At 38.3% G+C, this 16,848-nt stretch overlaps 5 protein-coding genes across 8 annotated transcripts; 2 read left to right on the top strand and 3 right to left on the bottom strand.

The window, feature by feature from the left end:
• Positions 1–2,152: 2,152 nt before the first annotated feature.
• Positions 2,153–4,681, bottom strand: LOC124320938 (inactive peptidyl-prolyl cis-trans isomerase FKBP6-like). The gene is made up of 8 exons (XM_046783849.1): positions 4,535–4,681; positions 4,232–4,381; positions 3,797–4,162; positions 3,418–3,730; positions 3,146–3,354; positions 2,942–3,053; positions 2,753–2,842; positions 2,153–2,693 (listed from the first exon to the last, which is right to left on the bottom strand). Exons 2-8 carry the CDS (start codon positions 4,369–4,371, stop codon positions 2,484–2,486), a joined length of 1,440 nt encoding a protein of 479 aa, XP_046639805.1. The 5' UTR covers positions 4,372–4,381; positions 4,535–4,681; the 3' UTR covers positions 2,153–2,483.
• Positions 4,682–4,867: 186 nt separating this feature from the next.
• Positions 4,868–6,125, top strand: LOC124320943 (twisted gastrulation protein homolog 1-B-like). The gene is made up of 3 exons (XM_046783854.1): positions 4,868–5,280; positions 5,350–5,680; positions 5,749–6,125. The coding sequence occupies exons 1-3, from the start codon at positions 5,046–5,048 to the stop codon at positions 5,981–5,983; spliced, it is 801 nt and encodes a 266-aa protein (XP_046639810.1). The 5' UTR covers positions 4,868–5,045; the 3' UTR covers positions 5,984–6,125.
• Positions 6,126–6,315: 190 nt separating this feature from the next.
• LOC124320936 (procollagen-lysine,2-oxoglutarate 5-dioxygenase 1-like) lies at positions 6,316–14,295 on the bottom strand. Of its 2 annotated transcripts, none has more exons than XM_046783847.1 (17): positions 14,173–14,295; positions 13,801–13,925; positions 12,780–12,901; positions 12,349–12,578; positions 12,025–12,269; positions 11,789–11,964; positions 11,589–11,720; positions 11,381–11,502; positions 11,190–11,313; positions 11,017–11,120; positions 8,923–8,956; positions 8,698–8,837; positions 8,488–8,635; positions 8,313–8,417; positions 7,677–7,823; positions 6,891–7,019; positions 6,316–6,665 (listed from the first exon to the last, which is right to left on the bottom strand). In XM_046783847.1, the coding sequence occupies exons 2-17, from the start codon at positions 13,904–13,906 to the stop codon at positions 6,510–6,512; spliced, it is 2,220 nt and encodes a 739-aa protein (XP_046639803.1). In that variant the 5' UTR covers positions 13,907–13,925; positions 14,173–14,295; the 3' UTR covers positions 6,316–6,509. The 2 variants fall into 2 exon arrangements, with proteins under 2 accessions (XP_046639803.1, XP_046639801.1); XM_046783845.1 differs by lacking the exon at positions 7,677–7,823 and adding an exon at positions 7,255–7,401.
• Positions 9,572–11,008, top strand: LOC124320944 (immunoglobulin domain-containing protein oig-4-like). Of its 3 annotated transcripts, XR_006914081.1 has the most exons (6): positions 9,572–9,754; positions 9,838–9,953; positions 10,024–10,107; positions 10,169–10,318; positions 10,391–10,602; positions 10,679–11,008. XR_006914081.1 is itself a non-coding variant. In XM_046783856.1 (5 exons), the coding sequence occupies exons 1-5, from the start codon at positions 9,640–9,642 to the stop codon at positions 10,547–10,549; spliced, it is 612 nt and encodes a 203-aa protein (XP_046639812.1). In that variant the 5' UTR covers positions 9,572–9,639; the 3' UTR covers positions 10,550–11,008. The 3 variants fall into 3 exon arrangements, 2 of the variants coding, with proteins under 2 accessions (XP_046639812.1, XP_046639811.1); XM_046783856.1 differs by having other exon boundaries at positions 9,850–9,953; positions 10,391–11,008; XM_046783855.1 differs by having other exon boundaries at positions 10,391–11,008.
• Positions 14,296–14,523: 228 nt separating the features above from the next.
• On the bottom strand, positions 14,524–16,437 carry LOC124320941 (transcription factor IIIA-like). Its single transcript, XM_046783852.1, has 8 exons — positions 16,354–16,437; positions 16,092–16,287; positions 15,916–16,019; positions 15,688–15,861; positions 15,442–15,602; positions 15,245–15,362; positions 14,920–15,025; positions 14,524–14,836 (listed from the first exon to the last, which is right to left on the bottom strand). Exons 2-8 carry the CDS (start codon positions 16,260–16,262, stop codon positions 14,651–14,653), a joined length of 1,020 nt encoding a protein of 339 aa, XP_046639808.1. The 5' UTR covers positions 16,263–16,287; positions 16,354–16,437; the 3' UTR covers positions 14,524–14,650.
• Between the last annotated feature and the right edge of the window lie 411 nt (positions 16,438–16,848).

Here is a 16,848-nt window from a genome sequence, read left to right as displayed (position 1 = left end):
GATGGTAGAAAAGATAGACGTTGCGCCAATTTTTGGTGTTCAATCCGTCGCTGCAGCTGAGACAGAGCCATCCTTCCAATGAACTCTTCCTTGGAATGGCCCAATTTTATATAAATGCCGTAGAGTATCGGGTAGGTAACACTTCCGGCGCAAGTGGACCACATGGCAAAGACGTAGAGACAATAGAGAAGTCCAGCTCCCCAATCCGCTTAGATAGCGGATAATTTCCAGCAGGGCCAGCACCAACATGAGGATCCACGTCAGCAAGAAGGCGTGTCCGCCTTCTTCTTCTCGTCGGATTGAACGGCAGAGTATCGCAGCAGTACAGGACGCATAGGCCTATCCAGCGAAACGTACCAGAACACTTCTTTCCGGGTAGTTGGCAGTTAGTGGAATGACGAGAACTTCGCGAGAACGTCATACCGAGGCGTGACTGGAACTTTTCTCAGGTGAAAGCCACCCATTCGGCCGTTCCGTCTTCCGTCTTCATCGTTGCTGGGTAGGCTGTGTGTCATTTACTGCAGGAACATGAAACTTTTCACGTTGGATCGTGTAATCTATTTTTGTGTAGAATACTCTGCCTGCGGTCGAGAGATACTTCAGCGGCGGCCGTTGTGGCGGCAGCGGTGGCCAGCACCGCCCGGCAAGGGCTGACAGTATCGCTGACGGCCTAGCTGGCTGGAATCAGCGACATAGCCATCAATGGCTAGTCGGTTGTCTCGTGGTGGCTATAGCATCCGGAGAGAGCTGGGGATAGAGTAGGGTGGTGTCATATCGCACTCCCGAAATTGTATGGATATTCAAGTTCATTTTCATTTTTCAAATTCGTTTTCATTTTTCGAAATCATTTTCAATTTATGAAATCATTTTCAAAAGATTTTCAATTTTTGAATATATTTTCAACTTGATTTCAATATTCAAATCGATTATCAATTTGTTTTCACATCAAATATGGTAATCGATTATTGAACATTTTTTTTGGAAAAAGTGTTCATTCCGCACCCTATACAATTGCCAGCAGGGAACCGGTCAACAAAGCGCCAATTTGAAGAAATGCATGGACGACATAGCAGCTTACCAAAAGTCTCTCAGTTCCATCCAGATTACGCTAGAGCAGGAAAAAACGGGACTGGTGTTTATTCAAACGCAATACGAGACGAGCAAGACGGAATCGGAAAACTGCAGAAGTCTGTTTTGCCAGAAGAAAATTGATTGCATTAATATGGAAAATGATCTGAAAAATAAGAACCTGAAAACGTGCGAAAGCGCAAAGACAATCTGCGAGACGGGAACCACTCCAATAAACCAAGAGTTGGTGAGATGCAAAGCCGACGCTGCCGTCATAACGACCGACAATTCTATAAAAAAACGGAGCCATAGCAACTTGCGAAAGTGAGAAAACCAAAGCCTCTGGAGAACTGATTGATTGTCTAACTATCAAAGATTCCCTCGCCATGGCTATTGCCGGTAAATTGAAAATACAAGAACAGCTGGATCAAATTAACTTGAGAAATAAGAATGCAGATCTTTCGCAATTAAACGTCGTAAGTTCACTAAGCGATTCACGCCAACAATCCATCGCCAGACTAATATTAGACAAAAAAAGTACATGGAAGTTCAATACCACTTGTACCCCATGATTAACTTCAGTATTAATTGGTAGCAGAAAAGTAACTTTTAACTACAGTTATTGCACTATGAACCAACATCAAACTTTGATAAACAAAGATCTGATTTTTACACCAAATATGCTCTATTCTTTTGGTCTGCTACAATAAATATTCAAATACACTGCTATACACTTATAGAGTATTTCATCAATCCCGTAATTCGATTACTGCACAATGGGGTGCGTATTTACGAAGAATCGAAACATTTTCTGGAACAAAATTGTCCGCTTCAAATAAGCGGACCATTTCGTTCACATTAAATTAAATTTTTTAAAGCCTTATAAGTTCATCATTTTCAATGTCACTATGTATTTCATGTTTCAAACCCTTTGTGATTTGCGCATACATAGCTGTTCTTGCATTGCTTTTAGGTTTAGGCTTACCATTACGTAACGTTTTTATGCTTACCGTCGACATCGTCACGGTTATATACACGTCAGTCATGTGCTATTAGGTTATGTTTTCAACGAAAAACTTTAGCCTTTTAACATGAGACAAGAAATATATTTCCAAAGAAATCAGAGTTGGAATACGTGTACACAATTAACATGTTTTACCAATCACGAAATAATCTGAGTAGCATCGAATGTTCACAGAAAAATTCTTTATATGGAAATGGAACTAAAAATTGGAAGATTCAACATAAATATCTAGGTTATAGTCCCGAAGACCACTTGGCTGAAACATTGTTCAATCGGCCAAGACACAATGTAACAGAAAATCACGGTTGAGCACCTACAAAATCTCTTATGCAGAAAAGAATAACTTCAATAATGAAGTTAATCATTACTTATTCTTGACGCAGAAATCGACTTATTTGAAAACAGTACAAATACTTTCGCCTTTCATTAACGGCTTCATCGCAAACTTCAAATTTAATTTATTAGATTCAGCTTCCAAGAAAGCTCGTTCTTTCTGAGAAATTCCTTGTGGAAATTCCAGCTGCCTCTCCGTTGGATTTTCGACAAATTCCTGCAACAATCGGCGGATGACTTTATGGGACTCATCCAAGGGTTCCGGAGTCTGCAAAAAAAGGGAACCAGTTTTTACTGTAATTTTGTTTCCAACTTACTGGCACTTACGTTATTTCCGGCGTTGATGTTTGTTGCACCAAGCATTCTACGACACAAGTCGGTTTCAATAAACCTCTCTTTCTTCACTTTATCGTCCAACTAATAAATTAAACACACAGATTAAACCTTATAGACAAGCCAAAAACAAATCAATCTATATAATAATAAAAATTGCGATTTAAAAAAAAATATATATACCGCGAGTAAAGCCCTAGCAATACTGGGATCTTTGGGGCAAATGCTTTTAGCCTTCAAAAGGTTTCGACGTGCGCCGTCAAAGTCACCAAGTTTTTCTAGAGCCAAACCGAACCTTAAAAGATTTAATAAGTATGAAATACAAGGGGTTTCACTGGTTACAAACCAAGAGTAAATATTGCAATCATATGACAGGTATGGAAATACCTGTAGTACGCTTTAGGATTCTCCTTATCTATTTGCAAAGCATCCCTAGCATGAATGCAAGTTTTTTTTGGCTTATTTATTTTTAGCCAAACCAGAGCCAAATCTAGATGCAGAGTTAAGCAAAGTTTTTCTCCGCGAATTTCTTCCTCTTCATCGGCATAACCGCGGTCTATGACCCAACCCAAAGCACGTCGATAGCATTTCAACGCCTAAAGTTAAACGGTAAAATTTAGATTTCTAAGGCTAAAAAAGCATAAAAACTCATGACATACCATGAGGAAGTTCTGTTTTTCAAAATGTGCAGTTCCTTTACGCTTCTCAGATTTAGCGGCGTCGAGGACTTGTTCGAAAGAGAGCTTTTTACGCATTTGAATTGGAAGTTTCCCAAATGCTTCGGCAGCACTTGAATCAACCCACTCAAGCAAATCGATTTTGAAATAAACATATGCATTGGCGGGTATACGTGGTGGACAACCTTTTTCACCCCATGCCAGATCCGGACAAAAAATGAATTCTGATTTTTCTTTTGCTTTCATTGATCCTACTGCTAGGTCTAAGCCTTCAATCACTGAACCTTGGCCTCTCCTACATAAAAAAATAGTTGTCAAGGATTAAGTACACCTAAAATAAATTTCATAATAATTTACTTACATGAATGATTTTGGATTCCCCCTAAGAATAGTGGAATCAAATGATTTGATTTCATTACTAATCTCATCTTGGATGTAGCCATTGTAATGGATTGTAACAATAGAATCTTCAGGGGGGAAAGCTCCTTCTCCAGGTTGGCCAAGTTTTTTAAATATACCATCAAATCCAGGCAATGGAGTCATCTGGCTGGATAATTTGAGTAATTTGTTTTCTTCATCTTCATCACCAGAAAACAATTCCAAGATTTCTTGGTCCATTTTCATAAGTAGTTCCTTACTTTCTCCATCAACTTCCTGTTTTGCTTTCATTTCAAATATTTCAGAGGGATCAATTTCAGTTGATTCAAGAAGCTGCTTTTCAAAAATGCTGTTATAATAGAAGTGGTTTTTAATATTACACAGTATCAATGAATAGTATAAAGTAAGAAGATGTTACCTCTTATTTTTTAGAACACTCTGCTTGAACATCATCGGAATATCTTCTTCTTCATTGTCTGAATCACCAATTAAATCATCAGAAAGTTCACCTTCATCCTCAAATTCAACAATCTTCGAAGCACTTGAACTTGTATCCATGATTGCAATTCTAGGGGAAAAGTACATGGGTCAAGTTACATTGAAAAGAAAACAACATTACCTAAACATAGTATTGTTGGTATTGCATTGAGTTATCGAGATTCTAATATGGACAACTTTTCTTGTTTAGTACGAATAAAATCCTAAAATGAGAGATGCTTACTATTATGAAACACAGTCTAAAAGTACGACTCCTCAAGTAAACTTTTGATCTTGAACGAAAACGAAACTTGAGTTATGCTTGACTTGAAACTTGAAACTTTTTTTTTTGCTGAAAAAATGATATTTGACCATGCTGGTGCAGTGGCGCCTAATAACTTTTGTAAATAGTAAATAATTTTTTGTTAGTGCTTTTTTCACTCAAATAATTTAAATATCTATGAATTACCAAATTTCGGAGTGATTATAATAATAATAAAATTGTCTTCAATTTTTCAATTAGACAAAATCGATTTCCAGTCCGAACGTTACATCGATTCAACTTAGTAGCCGCGGGGTAATTTAAACATGGCCACTACCTATTAGCCCTACCCACATTTTGGGGAACTATGCTTGGAGGCTTGTCAAGTAAATTGTGGGATTGAACCTGTAGCTTATTTTAAACGTAGTTTGCCCTGTAGGAAAGGTACCAAAACAACACAATCAGTTATTCTTTTATTTTAATTAAATCCGCAATGGGCTCTGAATTGAATATGTCCAAAATCTTAATTTCACTGACATTTGCTCTCCCGTTATTGGCTATCGTCGGATTCTACACTGTTCATGGATGCAACGAAGCTGTGTGTGCTAGTATTGTCAGTAAATGTATGCTAACACAATCATGCAAGTGTGAGTTAAGAAACTGCACATGTTGCAAGGAGTGCTTTTCGTGTCTTGACTACCTCTATGCTGAATGTTGCTCTTGTGTTGGTAAGTTAAAATTTTGATACTTTCTGCTAACTGAAATGTCGCTTAATTGTTTCATGTTTGAATTGTCAGAATTGTGTCCGAAGCCTAACAATACTGTTAGCGAATTGAGCAGGAAATCTCATGTTGAAGATCTGACAGAGCCCACACCAGATTTGTTTGCAGCCTTGACAGATGATCGTGATACTCTGCAACGTTGGCTAACTTTCACTTTCCCTGTTGATTTGGACATCAAAATTTTTAAGAATAAAGAAATCAAGTACAAAACAATCAACTCGGAGCAGGAAGTTATTCCATTGAAAGACTTGATCACTGTGAACTGCACTGTTGCATACATGAGTCAGTGTATGTCCTGGAATAAATGCAAAGCTTCTTGCATCTCTATGGGTGCATCAAGCTACAGGTTTGTACAAGAATTTTAACTACTGCAATGAAGCTAAATTTCAGTAATTCCTATATTTTCCCAATTAGGTGGTTTCATGATGGTTGCTGTGAATGTGTTGGACACACTTGCATAAACTACGGTATCAACGAAAGTCGTTGCCTCGAGTGTCCTGGTGAAGACGATGATAACCCAATTGAAACTGAAGTATTTGCCGGAGAAGATTACGAAAACGGAGAAGCTTCTGAAAAAGATGGGAAAAAAGGAAAGACTGAAGAAAAGGTGGTCGAGAAAAAAATCGAAGCAACTTCGCCAGTCGAATAATCAAAGTCTTGACTTAACTGTTCTGTATATGTTATTATATCTTCTTGCAAACAACCGTTTTCGTATTTTTTACCATTTGAGTCCGTTCTCTGTCGTCCGGAAAACTTGCTTATGCCGTCCCTAATAAATTTTTTACACGCCATATTTCGCTCATCTCTTGGATTGTATAAATTTTCGTGTTATTGTCGCACTGTTCACGAAACAGCACACTTCCTAAACGAGAATTTCCACCTGTGTAGAAGCGTCTCGGATACGATTGGATTGGATCAATAAACAATTTTGTTAAACTTATTAATCTAACATTTCAGGAATCAATAAGAATTGCTAAAACGCATTTTAAAAGGCACATTTATTAAATTTTTATTTCATTGCACAGATAGTAGAAACACCAATCCTTATTTGTTTCGCCAATCATAGGTTAAGGCATGGCTTCAAATTTAAGAAAGGAAGTAAAAAAAAGAAATTTGAAATATTGTAAAACATAGTCACGAATAGTTAAGACTAATTCTTCATTTCAACGTTCCGTTTAGGGGTCGACAAAAGAAATCATAATGTATCGAGTTCCCTTGGTGGTATAAAGTCCCTCGTGATAATGGGTGAGTCGACCAGGATGCATCAACATCCAGCCCTTACGAGTGTTCAGCACGCTGCAATTGTACCTCACAAATCTGCAACCACCGCCCTTTATTATAAATCAACGGCATTAAGTTAATAATATTAATAGATAAGGAAATCGTCCAATGTGTTACGTTTCATGAGGCACGTAAACATCGAAAATCATATTATCTCTTTTTGTGTCACGAACGAGAGCAAACTTATTGATTTTTCATCGATGATAGTTATCATTTCGCTTTGGCAAAAACCATTGAAAAGAGAATAGTGATATTTGAAATGAAGTATACAATACCTCATAATCGATTTGGGGCCGGTTGAGAGCAAGATTGATCGTGTAGGTAGATGAATCGTGATGAGGCTTCAAAAATGGTTGTTCATCCGGTCTGTAGCGTACCACAAAGTTCATAACAGAACGAGGTGGCTAAGTGATGGATGAGAGAGCAAAAAGGAATAGGTTAGAAAATCTTCGTGAAATTAACTTCAAACAGAAAGGAAGAAAGATCGATAGACCAACACCAAGATAAAGACCATCACCAATAGACCACAGTTACCATCACCAATTCAAGTGTTAAAATTTGAAGCCACAGCGAATAATAGGCAACTCCTAGTCCTTTGACGGCTAAGGAGTTGATTCAACAACGAAAAAAGAATCTCACGTCGTTCCAGTATCCTTCATAAACACGCTGCTGAAGGGGTTGAACATAATGCTGCAGAAAATGCAACCAGCCTGGCTCAAGACCAATCTGCTTCATGTGAATATCACGTGTAGGGACCGATTCGTAGCCGCCTTCTAAGCGTGGATCCTATATACATATTATAGCACATCTCACAGATATTACGGGGTAATTTCAAACATTAGAAACATTCAATTGTGAGCAGAAAAACATGGTCCTATTTAATCGCTGGCATATCTCAATTCAATACTCGAATGGTGCGGTAAAATAGAAAAGAAGTAATCGATTCTTAGGATCAATATTGGGCGTTGGAATGTCACATCGATCGTTCTCCTTTTTGAAGGCAGGTCGTTGGAAATTCCTGTTCGACATCAGTCGATATCGATAGGGAAAGAGTTGCTTACGTAATGCTGGTATCCTTCAAAGACTCGCTCTTGCAATGGACGAACATAGTCACGCAAGAAAGCGAGCCAGTGACGATCCATGCCAATCTGGCGCATGTGAATGTCACGCGTGGGTACGTTTTCGTAGCCGCCTTCCAGACGTGGATCCTTTCGTCAACAGGGATCACAAGGTCGCAATTAAACAACCACAGGGGAAAGTATATGCAAATTAATGGGTTTCGTAAATGGAAAAATTCTCCATTTCGACCAAGAATGATATTCTACCATGCCTTATATGTATGATGCGTAACCCAGTTATAATTTTTAACAAATTGCTATGAAAAAATGGGACTCGTTGAATGCTGTTGGGTTTTTCCTTTTACGATTAGAACCGAAAATAAACTTGACTAACAACAAATCGAGATTTCGGGGTTTTCCAGAACTAGCAGACAATAAACAAATTTAAGAGAGGGTCTACCCTTTGTAAGCTGTCCCCACATACCCAAGGAATTTAACCAGTGCTCATAACAAGTCAATGATACGCCAGACCCATTCTTAAACGTACCTAAACATGGGACTAGAGTAAATCGATTAAATAAATTTGTTTGTAAGTCACGCGAGCGTTTTACGATTCACACAAGACTGCAGTTTACTTACGGTATTAGTACCATCAGACCATTGGCCAAAGTTTTCCATCTCGCCAACTAATTCATCGGCAAATCGCTCCGTAGTCATGGGAAACCAGTAAACATCCGGGCACGGCTGGGGAAAAAAATTCAAAATTGTTTAGCACTTTTTCGTCAATCATAAAATTCCAAAAATATGACCCTACCATAGAAACATTCAACTCCATATTAAGGTTTTGACTGTAGTTCACATGAAGATAACGTTTCTCCCAATCCCAACGATTGTTCTGAATCTCGTACAGTTCATTGTTCAAATGAGTCGTCTCGAAGTTGTCCACAGTGATCAAATGGCCCCTGAACATAACATTCAAATTTTATTCAATGTTCTTTTTCAGTCGCGCTTATACATTTTTTACCAATCAAGACGATTGGTAACAAAGAGGTACACGTCGTTGTTGCGCATATTTGTGCAAAAGGCCATGTCAGCGTCCAACAAATTATGGATGTAGCTTGGCTTGGTTTTTGGGTTGTGAATAATGTCTCCGCGCACCAAATACTATATTCGTCAATAAAATATTCAAATTTTAATTTTGTGGATTGGTTGGAAAATTTAATATCGAGATCAAATTCATGATACGTACCACGCTGGTGACAAATGGAACATTCCACAAGCCCCTGGAAAGAAAAGAAAAATTAAGTTAAAAAGTAAAAGTGTAATCTATTTTAAAATAATATTCTTTACTAAGATTAACTTTAAATAGTAACTTTGTTTGCAAGTAACAGAAAATACTGTTTCCTTTTAACTTTGAAATTTCGTGAAGAATGACGTGAAAGATCAAATTGCGTACCATTACGTAAGAGTCGGGATATATACATAGAAGCATCTGACGAATGCAGAACATGGGTAGATTCTACAACGAAGATTATTGTGACTAAGAGGATCTATTGGTGGCTAGACAGTCTTACGTTTAATAATTTATATGCTTTATATCTCAGTGAGTTGAGCACCTTGAGCGGGTAATCTGTTCAAGGAATTCAGCTTTGCTAACCAGACGTAAAACTTGTTGTGAGCGCTCCGAAGTTTAGCTAATGGGGAGGAATACTTTCATCAAGAGTAGGTGAGAAGAAGGTGCTCAGGTGGAAAGCGGAAATTGAAGGAACTGTGAAGACGCGCAACGCATCCGTTCCACTAAAACTATACAGCAAGGACAGAATAGACAGGTAGTGATGGGAAAAGATCGATCCAGGGGCGGGCTCGTCGCTTTGCCCAAACAAACTTTTATTTAGTCGCCTTCTTGCTAGCAGTCAGTTAAGAAGTGCCTGTCCTACTAGTGCCAGCCAAATTCTAGCTGAATCAAATGAAGTCGCTCTCGCTTAGATATGGTTTAATTCTTTTCCTATTAATCATAGATAGTCTAGATTCAGCAGCGGTTCCTAAAGGTGGTGCCGGATCTGGAGGTCGCGGAGTCAAAGGTAACTCTCTAAACGTTTACCATACTTGGAAGAATTGCATTCAAATTTCAAACGACTTAATCAATGGAATTTTAAAAAAAAAGTTTCTGTTAAAGGAATGCGCCACAAAGCGGGCGGGAGAAAGGCAGGAGAACGTCGTCCCGTATTAAGTAGCGCTGGCATTCGAGCGGGAGCAAATACGGTCGTTCAAGAGTCTCCGGTATAATTTCAGCTCATTAGCCGATGTATAATTAATAGATTGGTATAAGTTTGACACAATAAAAATCTAGACGCTGACAGCAGTCGGGGTCGGAGTACACCCGTTGGGTAACAGAAAAACAGAAGAATCGGAATCTTACTACAACAATCCAAATGTACGAATTCTGCCTTCTGGTAAATTTTTAAAAAATTACATAAACTTTTATTGAACTAAAGGGAGCCAAAGTGATAGACGCGTCTCACTTCGAATCGGAATACATTCTCGGTCGGAAGTTGGCATTTTACTGTAAGGCACAAGGTGTTCCACGCCCGCACATAACCTGGCTTAAGGACGGTATCGAACTGTACGCCCATCCATTCTTTCAAGTAAGAACACATTCTATCTACCTCGTCAGCATGCACTATCACGCGATAATCGTTGCTCTTTTTCTTTTTTAGGTGCATGAATACAAAGTTGGCAAAGATTTGATCAAGTCCAAGATGGAAATCGATCCAGCAACGCAAAAGGATTCTGGTTTCTACGAATGCCAGGCGGACAATAAGTACGCCATTGACAAGAGAGGATTCCGTACCGATTACACGTTAGACGTTTACTAAAAATCGGCTTCTTCGGATGTTAAATTAAAGCTTGGAAATATGAAACGTTGAAAGTAAGATTCAGTCCCATCTCACTTTTCGATAAAAATTGCCTTTTCACCGTTTGTTCAATCATCTTCCGTTTTATAGTTAGTACACTCTGGAGACCTATATTGTCTCGCGGCGGTATAAAGGCCACTGCCCACTTGCCACTTTCGTCTTCGTAAATTTTTAAAAGATCAAACTTTGCCAACTGTTATAGCACTTTTGGGGATTCATCGGCTATTCAAGTCACGCAGACTATATTCTACACGAACGCCGTCCCAAACGATTGTATCTACTTATGTTTTGTTTGGTTCTTCTTGAACGAGATATAAATGTACTCGCCACATCTTAATGTCTTTTGTTACTTGTGTTTGAGCAATCTATCGCAGTTTAAATAAATACGAAGAATGTTATGTCGGAGATTCAAAAGGGAAATTTCTCACCTTCGTTCGCCTTTCACGATTTCCATATAGTCAATGGAACGGGCGTAGAATCCGTCCGTTGTCAAAGATCCCCAAAAGTTAGACCAGGCTTGATATGGGCGAATCTGAATTGAAAAGAACCACATTTTAAGCATGTAAATTGGAAGGATACTAAAGTTTAAATAAATAAATACCATCATTGGAGCGACAACAGGGCGATTCTGCTCGATCAACAACTTCAGTGTATGGGGGTTGTCAATGTGAGCTAGGGCATCAACGTTGAAATAGTATTCACACTTCTTCTTCAGGCATTCCTCACTGAAATTGGATTTTCAATTATTATAAAGAAATAAATGATTACTAATACAATACATGTGTGACTTACATTCCCGTGTTGCGGGCATGCCACTCTTTGACGTTTTCTTCGTGATTGACCAATTTGACACTTGCGTATTCAGCCCCATGGGATTCAACAAAACCGGTAATTTGCTTGCCGTGATAGGATGCCTAAAATACAATTAAAAAACATGAAAAGGCTTATAGATCTTGAAGAACCAGATCTTATAGATCATGAGACTAAACGATAAACCTACTCCGTTATGAATGTAGAGATGGATCTTGTCTTTCGGGTAGCTTAAAGCTAGGAACTTGTGTAGGAATTCTTCGAAGAACGGAGTGGGATTTTCAATAAACATTCCCACTACCACTTTTGGGAAGTCCTTTGGCTACATAATTTTTAAAAAAAGTTAATGATGTTACGTGGGCGCGCTATCGTTTTAAAGTGATTTCCCACCTTTTTCTTTTCAAGACTGTTCATATCTTCCCAGCAATTTAGGCAGCCTTCTTCAGAGTTCCAACTTTTGGGAAGGTAATTTCCTAATGTATTGAGGAAAAGCTTGGTAGGTCCATTTGCATGGATAACGAGAGGAACGGTGTTGTAAACAGTGTTTTGTAAGTGGGATTCCGTGCCTATAAATTGAGTTGAAAATCATTTTTCGACTTTCAATATTATTACGAAAGGAGATGTACCAATGAAGCGAAGTTCCACATCAGACACAGCTCCATTGAGATTCTGGAAGATTTCCGAACGGTGGTCGAGTTTAATGTTAAGCTCTTGTCGTTTCTTCTCGTCCAGGAAGACTTTGGTGTAGAACAATTGATCGTCATCGTCATTGGCGATTTCACCGCTATTCAGAATCTGGTGCAATTCGGGGGCATAGCCCATAAACAATCCTGAATTCAAGAAGCGCTTTCCACGCTCTACTTCTGGGTATCTAACAAAGCAATCGACAAAACAATGTTTGGTAACCCGTTTGGAAATGAACTGAAAAATTAAAAATGCCGTTAATTTACTTGGAAGCAAGAGTTGGATCCGGCCAGCAGAATCCTTCAGCAGAAAAAAGAACCCGAGCGTTGAATTGAAGAAACTGTTCGAGAATTTTCTCCTCGTTGGCATTGAAAAGAACGTCGTAAGAGTCCGTAAACATAATAATCTTTTCCGGGTCATCTTTATGTAGTTCCACTTCTTTGCGGAGCATCAACACCTTCTGGCCACCGCCAACTGAATTGGCCATATCTCCTCCCTTCAATACGAAAACATTCGATTTTAGAAGTGTAAATTTACAGTCTAAAACGGAGTTTTGGAAATATAGCAAATATTTTCGCATAGTTATTGCATTTACGTCAAGTGAACTCCATAACGGTAAATATTAGAATTATATGTGTACATCAAATTATTTCATTAAAATTGCCGTTACGAAATAAGAATTTAATTTGTTCTTTACCTTCCATTCTTCGCCAAGTCCCAAAACTTTAACGGGTAGTCCATTTATTCTAACCGAACGCTGGTAACGTTTGTAACCGCTGGTTTCTTCAGTGGCGACGGTCAAGATTAAGAACTTTCCATCTTTTTTTTATTAAACAAAAAATATATATGTACAGTACATGTAAATATTGATTATGATTCATTCCACAATACCACCACAGACTAGTGGTAAGTTTTTTTTTTTTTTTTTTTTTTTTTACTTTTGTGTCATTGTGTGAGTTCATTGGCTTTTTTTAAAGTTAGTATTTTTTCTTAGTTGAAACAATTTTTCTTTAATAAGAAAAGTTTGTTGAATTGTAAAATTCACAATCCATTAAACAAACGCTGACAGGTGGCAGAACTTTGCAAGAACAAAGGTAAAAGCATCCAACCAAGTTATAAAAAACAAACTACAAAATGAAATCTATTTATATCAAAACTCACAGTTCCCCCCCCCCTCATTCGCTGATTTCTAAAGCAGAACCTTTAGGGTATTTTAAAAACAACAAGCTCGTCCCCCACGAACGGCCGTAATTATTTAGACTTTTTCAAGCGCTGGAACCGGAATTCTCATTAAAAAGTCCCCCAAGTGCTCTGGGAATTTAATGCCACACCCTGAGAAACTTTTACAATTGGGGAGATCCTTCTTGATCTCAAAATGTGTTCCAGTAAACATATAAAAATGTAGACCACCCCAATATTTAAAATCCCTCAACTTAAAAGACAGCCGGTTTAAAATAGTTCAGGAAGGTCAACCTAACGGTTCGAATTTCTTCGGCAGACGGGAAAAAACTAGCCGCAGGGGAATGACTGTTTATATTCACTTCTCCCCAAAGCAGAAAAAAAGCCAGAAACCAAGAGCCCGTGTCTGAAGCAATGGCCATCTATGCGGCCGGCATCACGTACACCAGGCTCATTGAATGAGCCTATACGTATGCACTTGACATTCCCACAATAGTATGGCACTATGTTCGGTAAATTTCAAATGTTGATATTATTACCAGTCGGGGTTTCGTTGGCTAAGTCATTTGTCGTTTCCTTGTCATCAGCTCCGGCTGACAACACCGCCAGACTTAGCAATAAAATCCAGTGGAACTTTAAGCGCATTTTCTTCGGCTTCAGCAAACTAAATGACACAATAAACAGGATTATTAATATTTTTAGAAGAAAGAGACGTGTGACAACTTGTATGTGTTATTGTTGGAAAAAAGGAAAATAAAAATAAAGCTTTAAATAATATTTGAACCAAGTAACAAGTACTACAACACAGAATGCGAGTGCGTCTTACATCTGTGGGATGTCTAAATTTACTCAAATTACATTAGAAAAAGAGTGGTACAGACAGAGTTATGATACAGAGGGAGATAACTAACCTGCTACTGAAGTCTAACACTAGTCTGTTGAGACTGACTGAAGAAGTTAGACATCTGTTTGGGCAGAGTCCTAAAGTTCAGTCAACTGGAAGCCTTCCTCTCCTCCCCAATATGTGTTGATTAAAAGCACCCAGAGGTGGTGCTGTTCTATCCATTTTGAATCAATAAATAAGCGCCAAAATAGGAAGTTGAAAAATTCGACGAATCAATTTAACGAAATTGAATTAGCATAGCTGTCATTATTAGACTCGGGATATTCAGTATCCACCAAAAATAATTTGTTGTTCAGGCGACGTTATGGCGCATTTAAGACATCAAAACCCCATTATTATAACTGATAAAAGAAACGGGTGGGAGACGAAATGCCAATTTATTGACAGTCAACAGCACCACCATCCCAAACAGTAATTCTGTGTCACGAATTCGTGCCAATGAAGCACGTAGCAATTCCAAATAATGTAAACTCGTCCTCTGAATACTATTCTAGGCTTCTCATAATTATCTTACTTTCCGAATTCGTAACTGGCTGCCCAGAAAGGATAGCGGCTATGGCTTTTTTTGGCTGGCCTTTGTCGCTTCGCACTTTGCGGTTGGTTGGTGCATTTCTGATTTTCTCTCCTGAAGCAGGTAATCTGTGTCGTGCTACGTGCGACTTTAAACTAGCCTATTAATAAAAAGATATATAATGTACCACACAAATCCTCTTTTTAACAGGATGCTATTCATCATTCTTATCAATATTCTTACCTTTTGGATGAAAATTTTTCCACAACCTTCTTCTTTACATTGGAACTGACCAGGATTATGATAGTTGTCAATGTGTGATTGGAGATTTTTTTGGTAATAGAACTGCCTGTAAATTATAAAGGAAAATTTGACACAATATTATTAAACACAGCGTTGCATTAATAATAGCGTTGCATTAATATGCACAGCACAAAAGTAGCACAGAAATAATAATCGATCGCGATTTGCCGCATTTTGTGGGGTTTATAAATATGTTCTCAAGTACAAAAGGACAAATTATAAGAATTGCGATTTTTTCTCTTACGTGGGACCAGCGAGAGTTTACCTTGAACAACTTTCGATGGTACAATGAAAAACTTCTCTTGTAGGTTGGTGCATTTTCATATGAGATTTCAAGAATCCTCGAGTTTTAAAAGATGAATTGCAAACTGTGCACACATGCTCTGTATTTGAAAGAAAAAAAAACTTTATGAAGTTATTCGGGTTATCGATAAAAAAGCGAAACATAGAACTATATCTTACTTTGCGCGTGAGCCTCAGCTTTATGTTTCCTCAATGCACTCCACATAGGAAATTCCTGATTACATCCCTCAGCAGTACAAAGATATCCTTTATGGATCTTTGCATGTCCCTTGAGCCTACTAGGCATCAGGAATCTTTTGCCACAACCTTCATAATCACATCTATGGAAAACAGTTCAAATCAAAACCAGTGTGTAAAACACAAATTATAAATTTAAAACAGTCATAATTAAAAAGTTGCATTTACACGTAAGGTAAAATTCCTGTGTGCTGATACTGATGAATTTTCAATTGCTGGTTCTTTTTAAATGTTTTTTCACATGTTGGGCATTTAAAAGAATTAGCAGAATGAGCATTTTCATGATGTACCTCCATTTTCTGTCTTGAAACAAACTGTTTTCCACAATTTTCTTTAGGGCACCTAATGAAAAGTTATTCAAATGAAAATTTTAAAAGCTGACATTGACTGACTTACAAAAACATTTCGACAGCTAATTGCTCATGAACTGTTGAGACATGTCGCTTTAAGTGGAATGATCTTGTGTAACTTTGTTCACACTGCTCACATTTGAAAGGTCGCTACAAATATTTAAAAAACATGTTTAGCTCTTACACATCTGAATTAAGGTCAAAACTGTTAAAAGCACATACTTCACCAGAGTGAATTCGTTCATGTTGTACAAGCCTTGATGGTTTCCCAAATGCAGCTGAGCAATCTTCATGTGTGCATTTGTAACGTTTTTTTACTGATTTTTTATTTCCTTCGTCTGTAGATTTGTCATCAATATCCACGTCTTCACTAAATTCCTCTCCTGAATCCATCCCTATCTCTGAAACAGTCTTTACTTTATGTGTGAAAGACACAAGCAATCTAAGAGTGATTTCAGATTTAAACTTCAATGCTCATCAATACTGGTCAATAGTTTCCTTAATGTGGTGTAAAAACGAAACTGAGGCACTCGATGTAACAACAACACTGTGTTAATTACGGTGTTACTGTTGCAGACGGCCCCTCTGTCTCCTTACTCCATCTATGAACCCCTTTCTGTACTGTATGGGTGCCCTGAGGGCCCTTGTGATTGCCATTGTGACCGCCAGTGGGCGCGACTGTCATGTGACGGCCGGCACACGAAAGGGCAGTCGGTAGATCTCGTGTAGTAGTTGAGACGAGTGCGTCTCTGTAAGACTTACTGTCGTAAGCAAGTTGAGAGAGAGCTTTGGCTTAAACACCTGGCTCACTCGCGGTATCGTGTTTCGTGTAAGTAGAATATACTCGTGTAAGCACCCCTATTTTGTGTGTCGCGTGTTTCCTTATTCGAGTAGATTACAACATTTGGTGTCAGAAGTCGGGCACGGGCCACCGAACAGTTCTCTTTTTTTTGTTTTGTTGGTAAAATTTTGTTGCTTT

The sequence above is a fragment of the Daphnia pulicaria genome, chromosome 1 (genome assembly GCF_021234035.1).
Source record: "Daphnia pulicaria isolate SC F1-1A chromosome 1, SC_F0-13Bv2, whole genome shotgun sequence".
Lineage (NCBI taxonomy): Eukaryota > Metazoa > Arthropoda > Branchiopoda > Diplostraca > Daphniidae > Daphnia > Daphnia pulicaria.
Note: the sequence above shows the minus strand (reverse complement) of the source record. Positions and strands in the feature narration are given on the sequence as shown.

What these genes read in the sequence shown, in the direction of transcription:
- LOC124320941 (XM_046783852.1), bottom strand. Translation starts at nt 16,262, where the DNA reads ATGGATTCAGGAGAGGAATTTAGTGAAGACGTGGATATTGATGACAAA. An exon ending in ACCATCGAAAGTTGTTCAAG is followed by an intron (nt 15,026 to 15,244) that starts GTAAACTCTCGC and finishes TATAATTTACAG; the next exon opens with GCAGTTCTATTACCAAAAAA. An exon ending in GAAAAATTTTCATCCAAAAG is followed by an intron (nt 14,837 to 14,919) that starts GTAAGAATATTG and finishes TTTTATTAATAG; the next exon opens with GCTAGTTTAAAGTCGCACGT.
- LOC124320943 (XM_046783854.1), top strand. Translation starts at nt 5,046, where the DNA reads ATGGGCTCTGAATTGAATATGTCCAAAATCTTAATTTCACTGACATTT. An exon ending in TGAATGTTGCTCTTGTGTTG is followed by an intron (nt 5,281 to 5,349) that starts GTAAGTTAAAAT and finishes TTGAATTGTCAG; the next exon opens with AATTGTGTCCGAAGCCTAAC. An exon ending in ATGGGTGCATCAAGCTACAG is followed by an intron (nt 5,681 to 5,748) that starts GTTTGTACAAGA and finishes TTTCCCAATTAG; the next exon opens with GTGGTTTCATGATGGTTGCT.
- LOC124320938 (XM_046783849.1), bottom strand. Translation starts at nt 4,371, where the DNA reads ATGGATACAAGTTCAAGTGCTTCGAAGATTGTTGAATTTGAGGATGAA. An exon ending in AATCCTAAAGCGTACTACAG is followed by an intron (nt 3,054 to 3,145) that starts GTATTTCCATAC and finishes AAATCTTTTAAG; the next exon opens with GTTCGGTTTGGCTCTAGAAA. An exon ending in TTGCTAGGGCTTTACTCGCG is followed by an intron (nt 2,843 to 2,941) that starts GTATATATATTT and finishes TTAATTTATTAG; the next exon opens with TTGGACGATAAAGTGAAGAA.
- LOC124320944 (XM_046783855.1), top strand. Translation starts at nt 9,640, where the DNA reads ATGAAGTCGCTCTCGCTTAGATATGGTTTAATTCTTTTCCTATTAATC. An exon ending in CTTACTACAACAATCCAAAT is followed by an intron (nt 10,108 to 10,168) that starts GTACGAATTCTG and finishes ATTGAACTAAAG; the next exon opens with GGAGCCAAAGTGATAGACGC. An exon ending in ACGCCCATCCATTCTTTCAA is followed by an intron (nt 10,319 to 10,390) that starts GTAAGAACACAT and finishes TTTCTTTTTTAG; the next exon opens with GTGCATGAATACAAAGTTGG.
- LOC124320936 (XM_046783847.1), bottom strand. Translation starts at nt 13,906, where the DNA reads ATGCGCTTAAAGTTCCACTGGATTTTATTGCTAAGTCTGGCGGTGTTG. An exon ending in CTGTTGTCGCTCCAATGATG is followed by an intron (nt 11,121 to 11,189) that starts GTATTTATTTAT and finishes TTTTCAATTCAG; the next exon opens with ATTCGCCCATATCAAGCCTG. An exon ending in TTCCATTTGTCACCAGCGTG is followed by an intron (nt 8,838 to 8,922) that starts GTACGTATCATG and finishes TGACGAATATAG; the next exon opens with TATTTGGTGCGCGGAGACAT.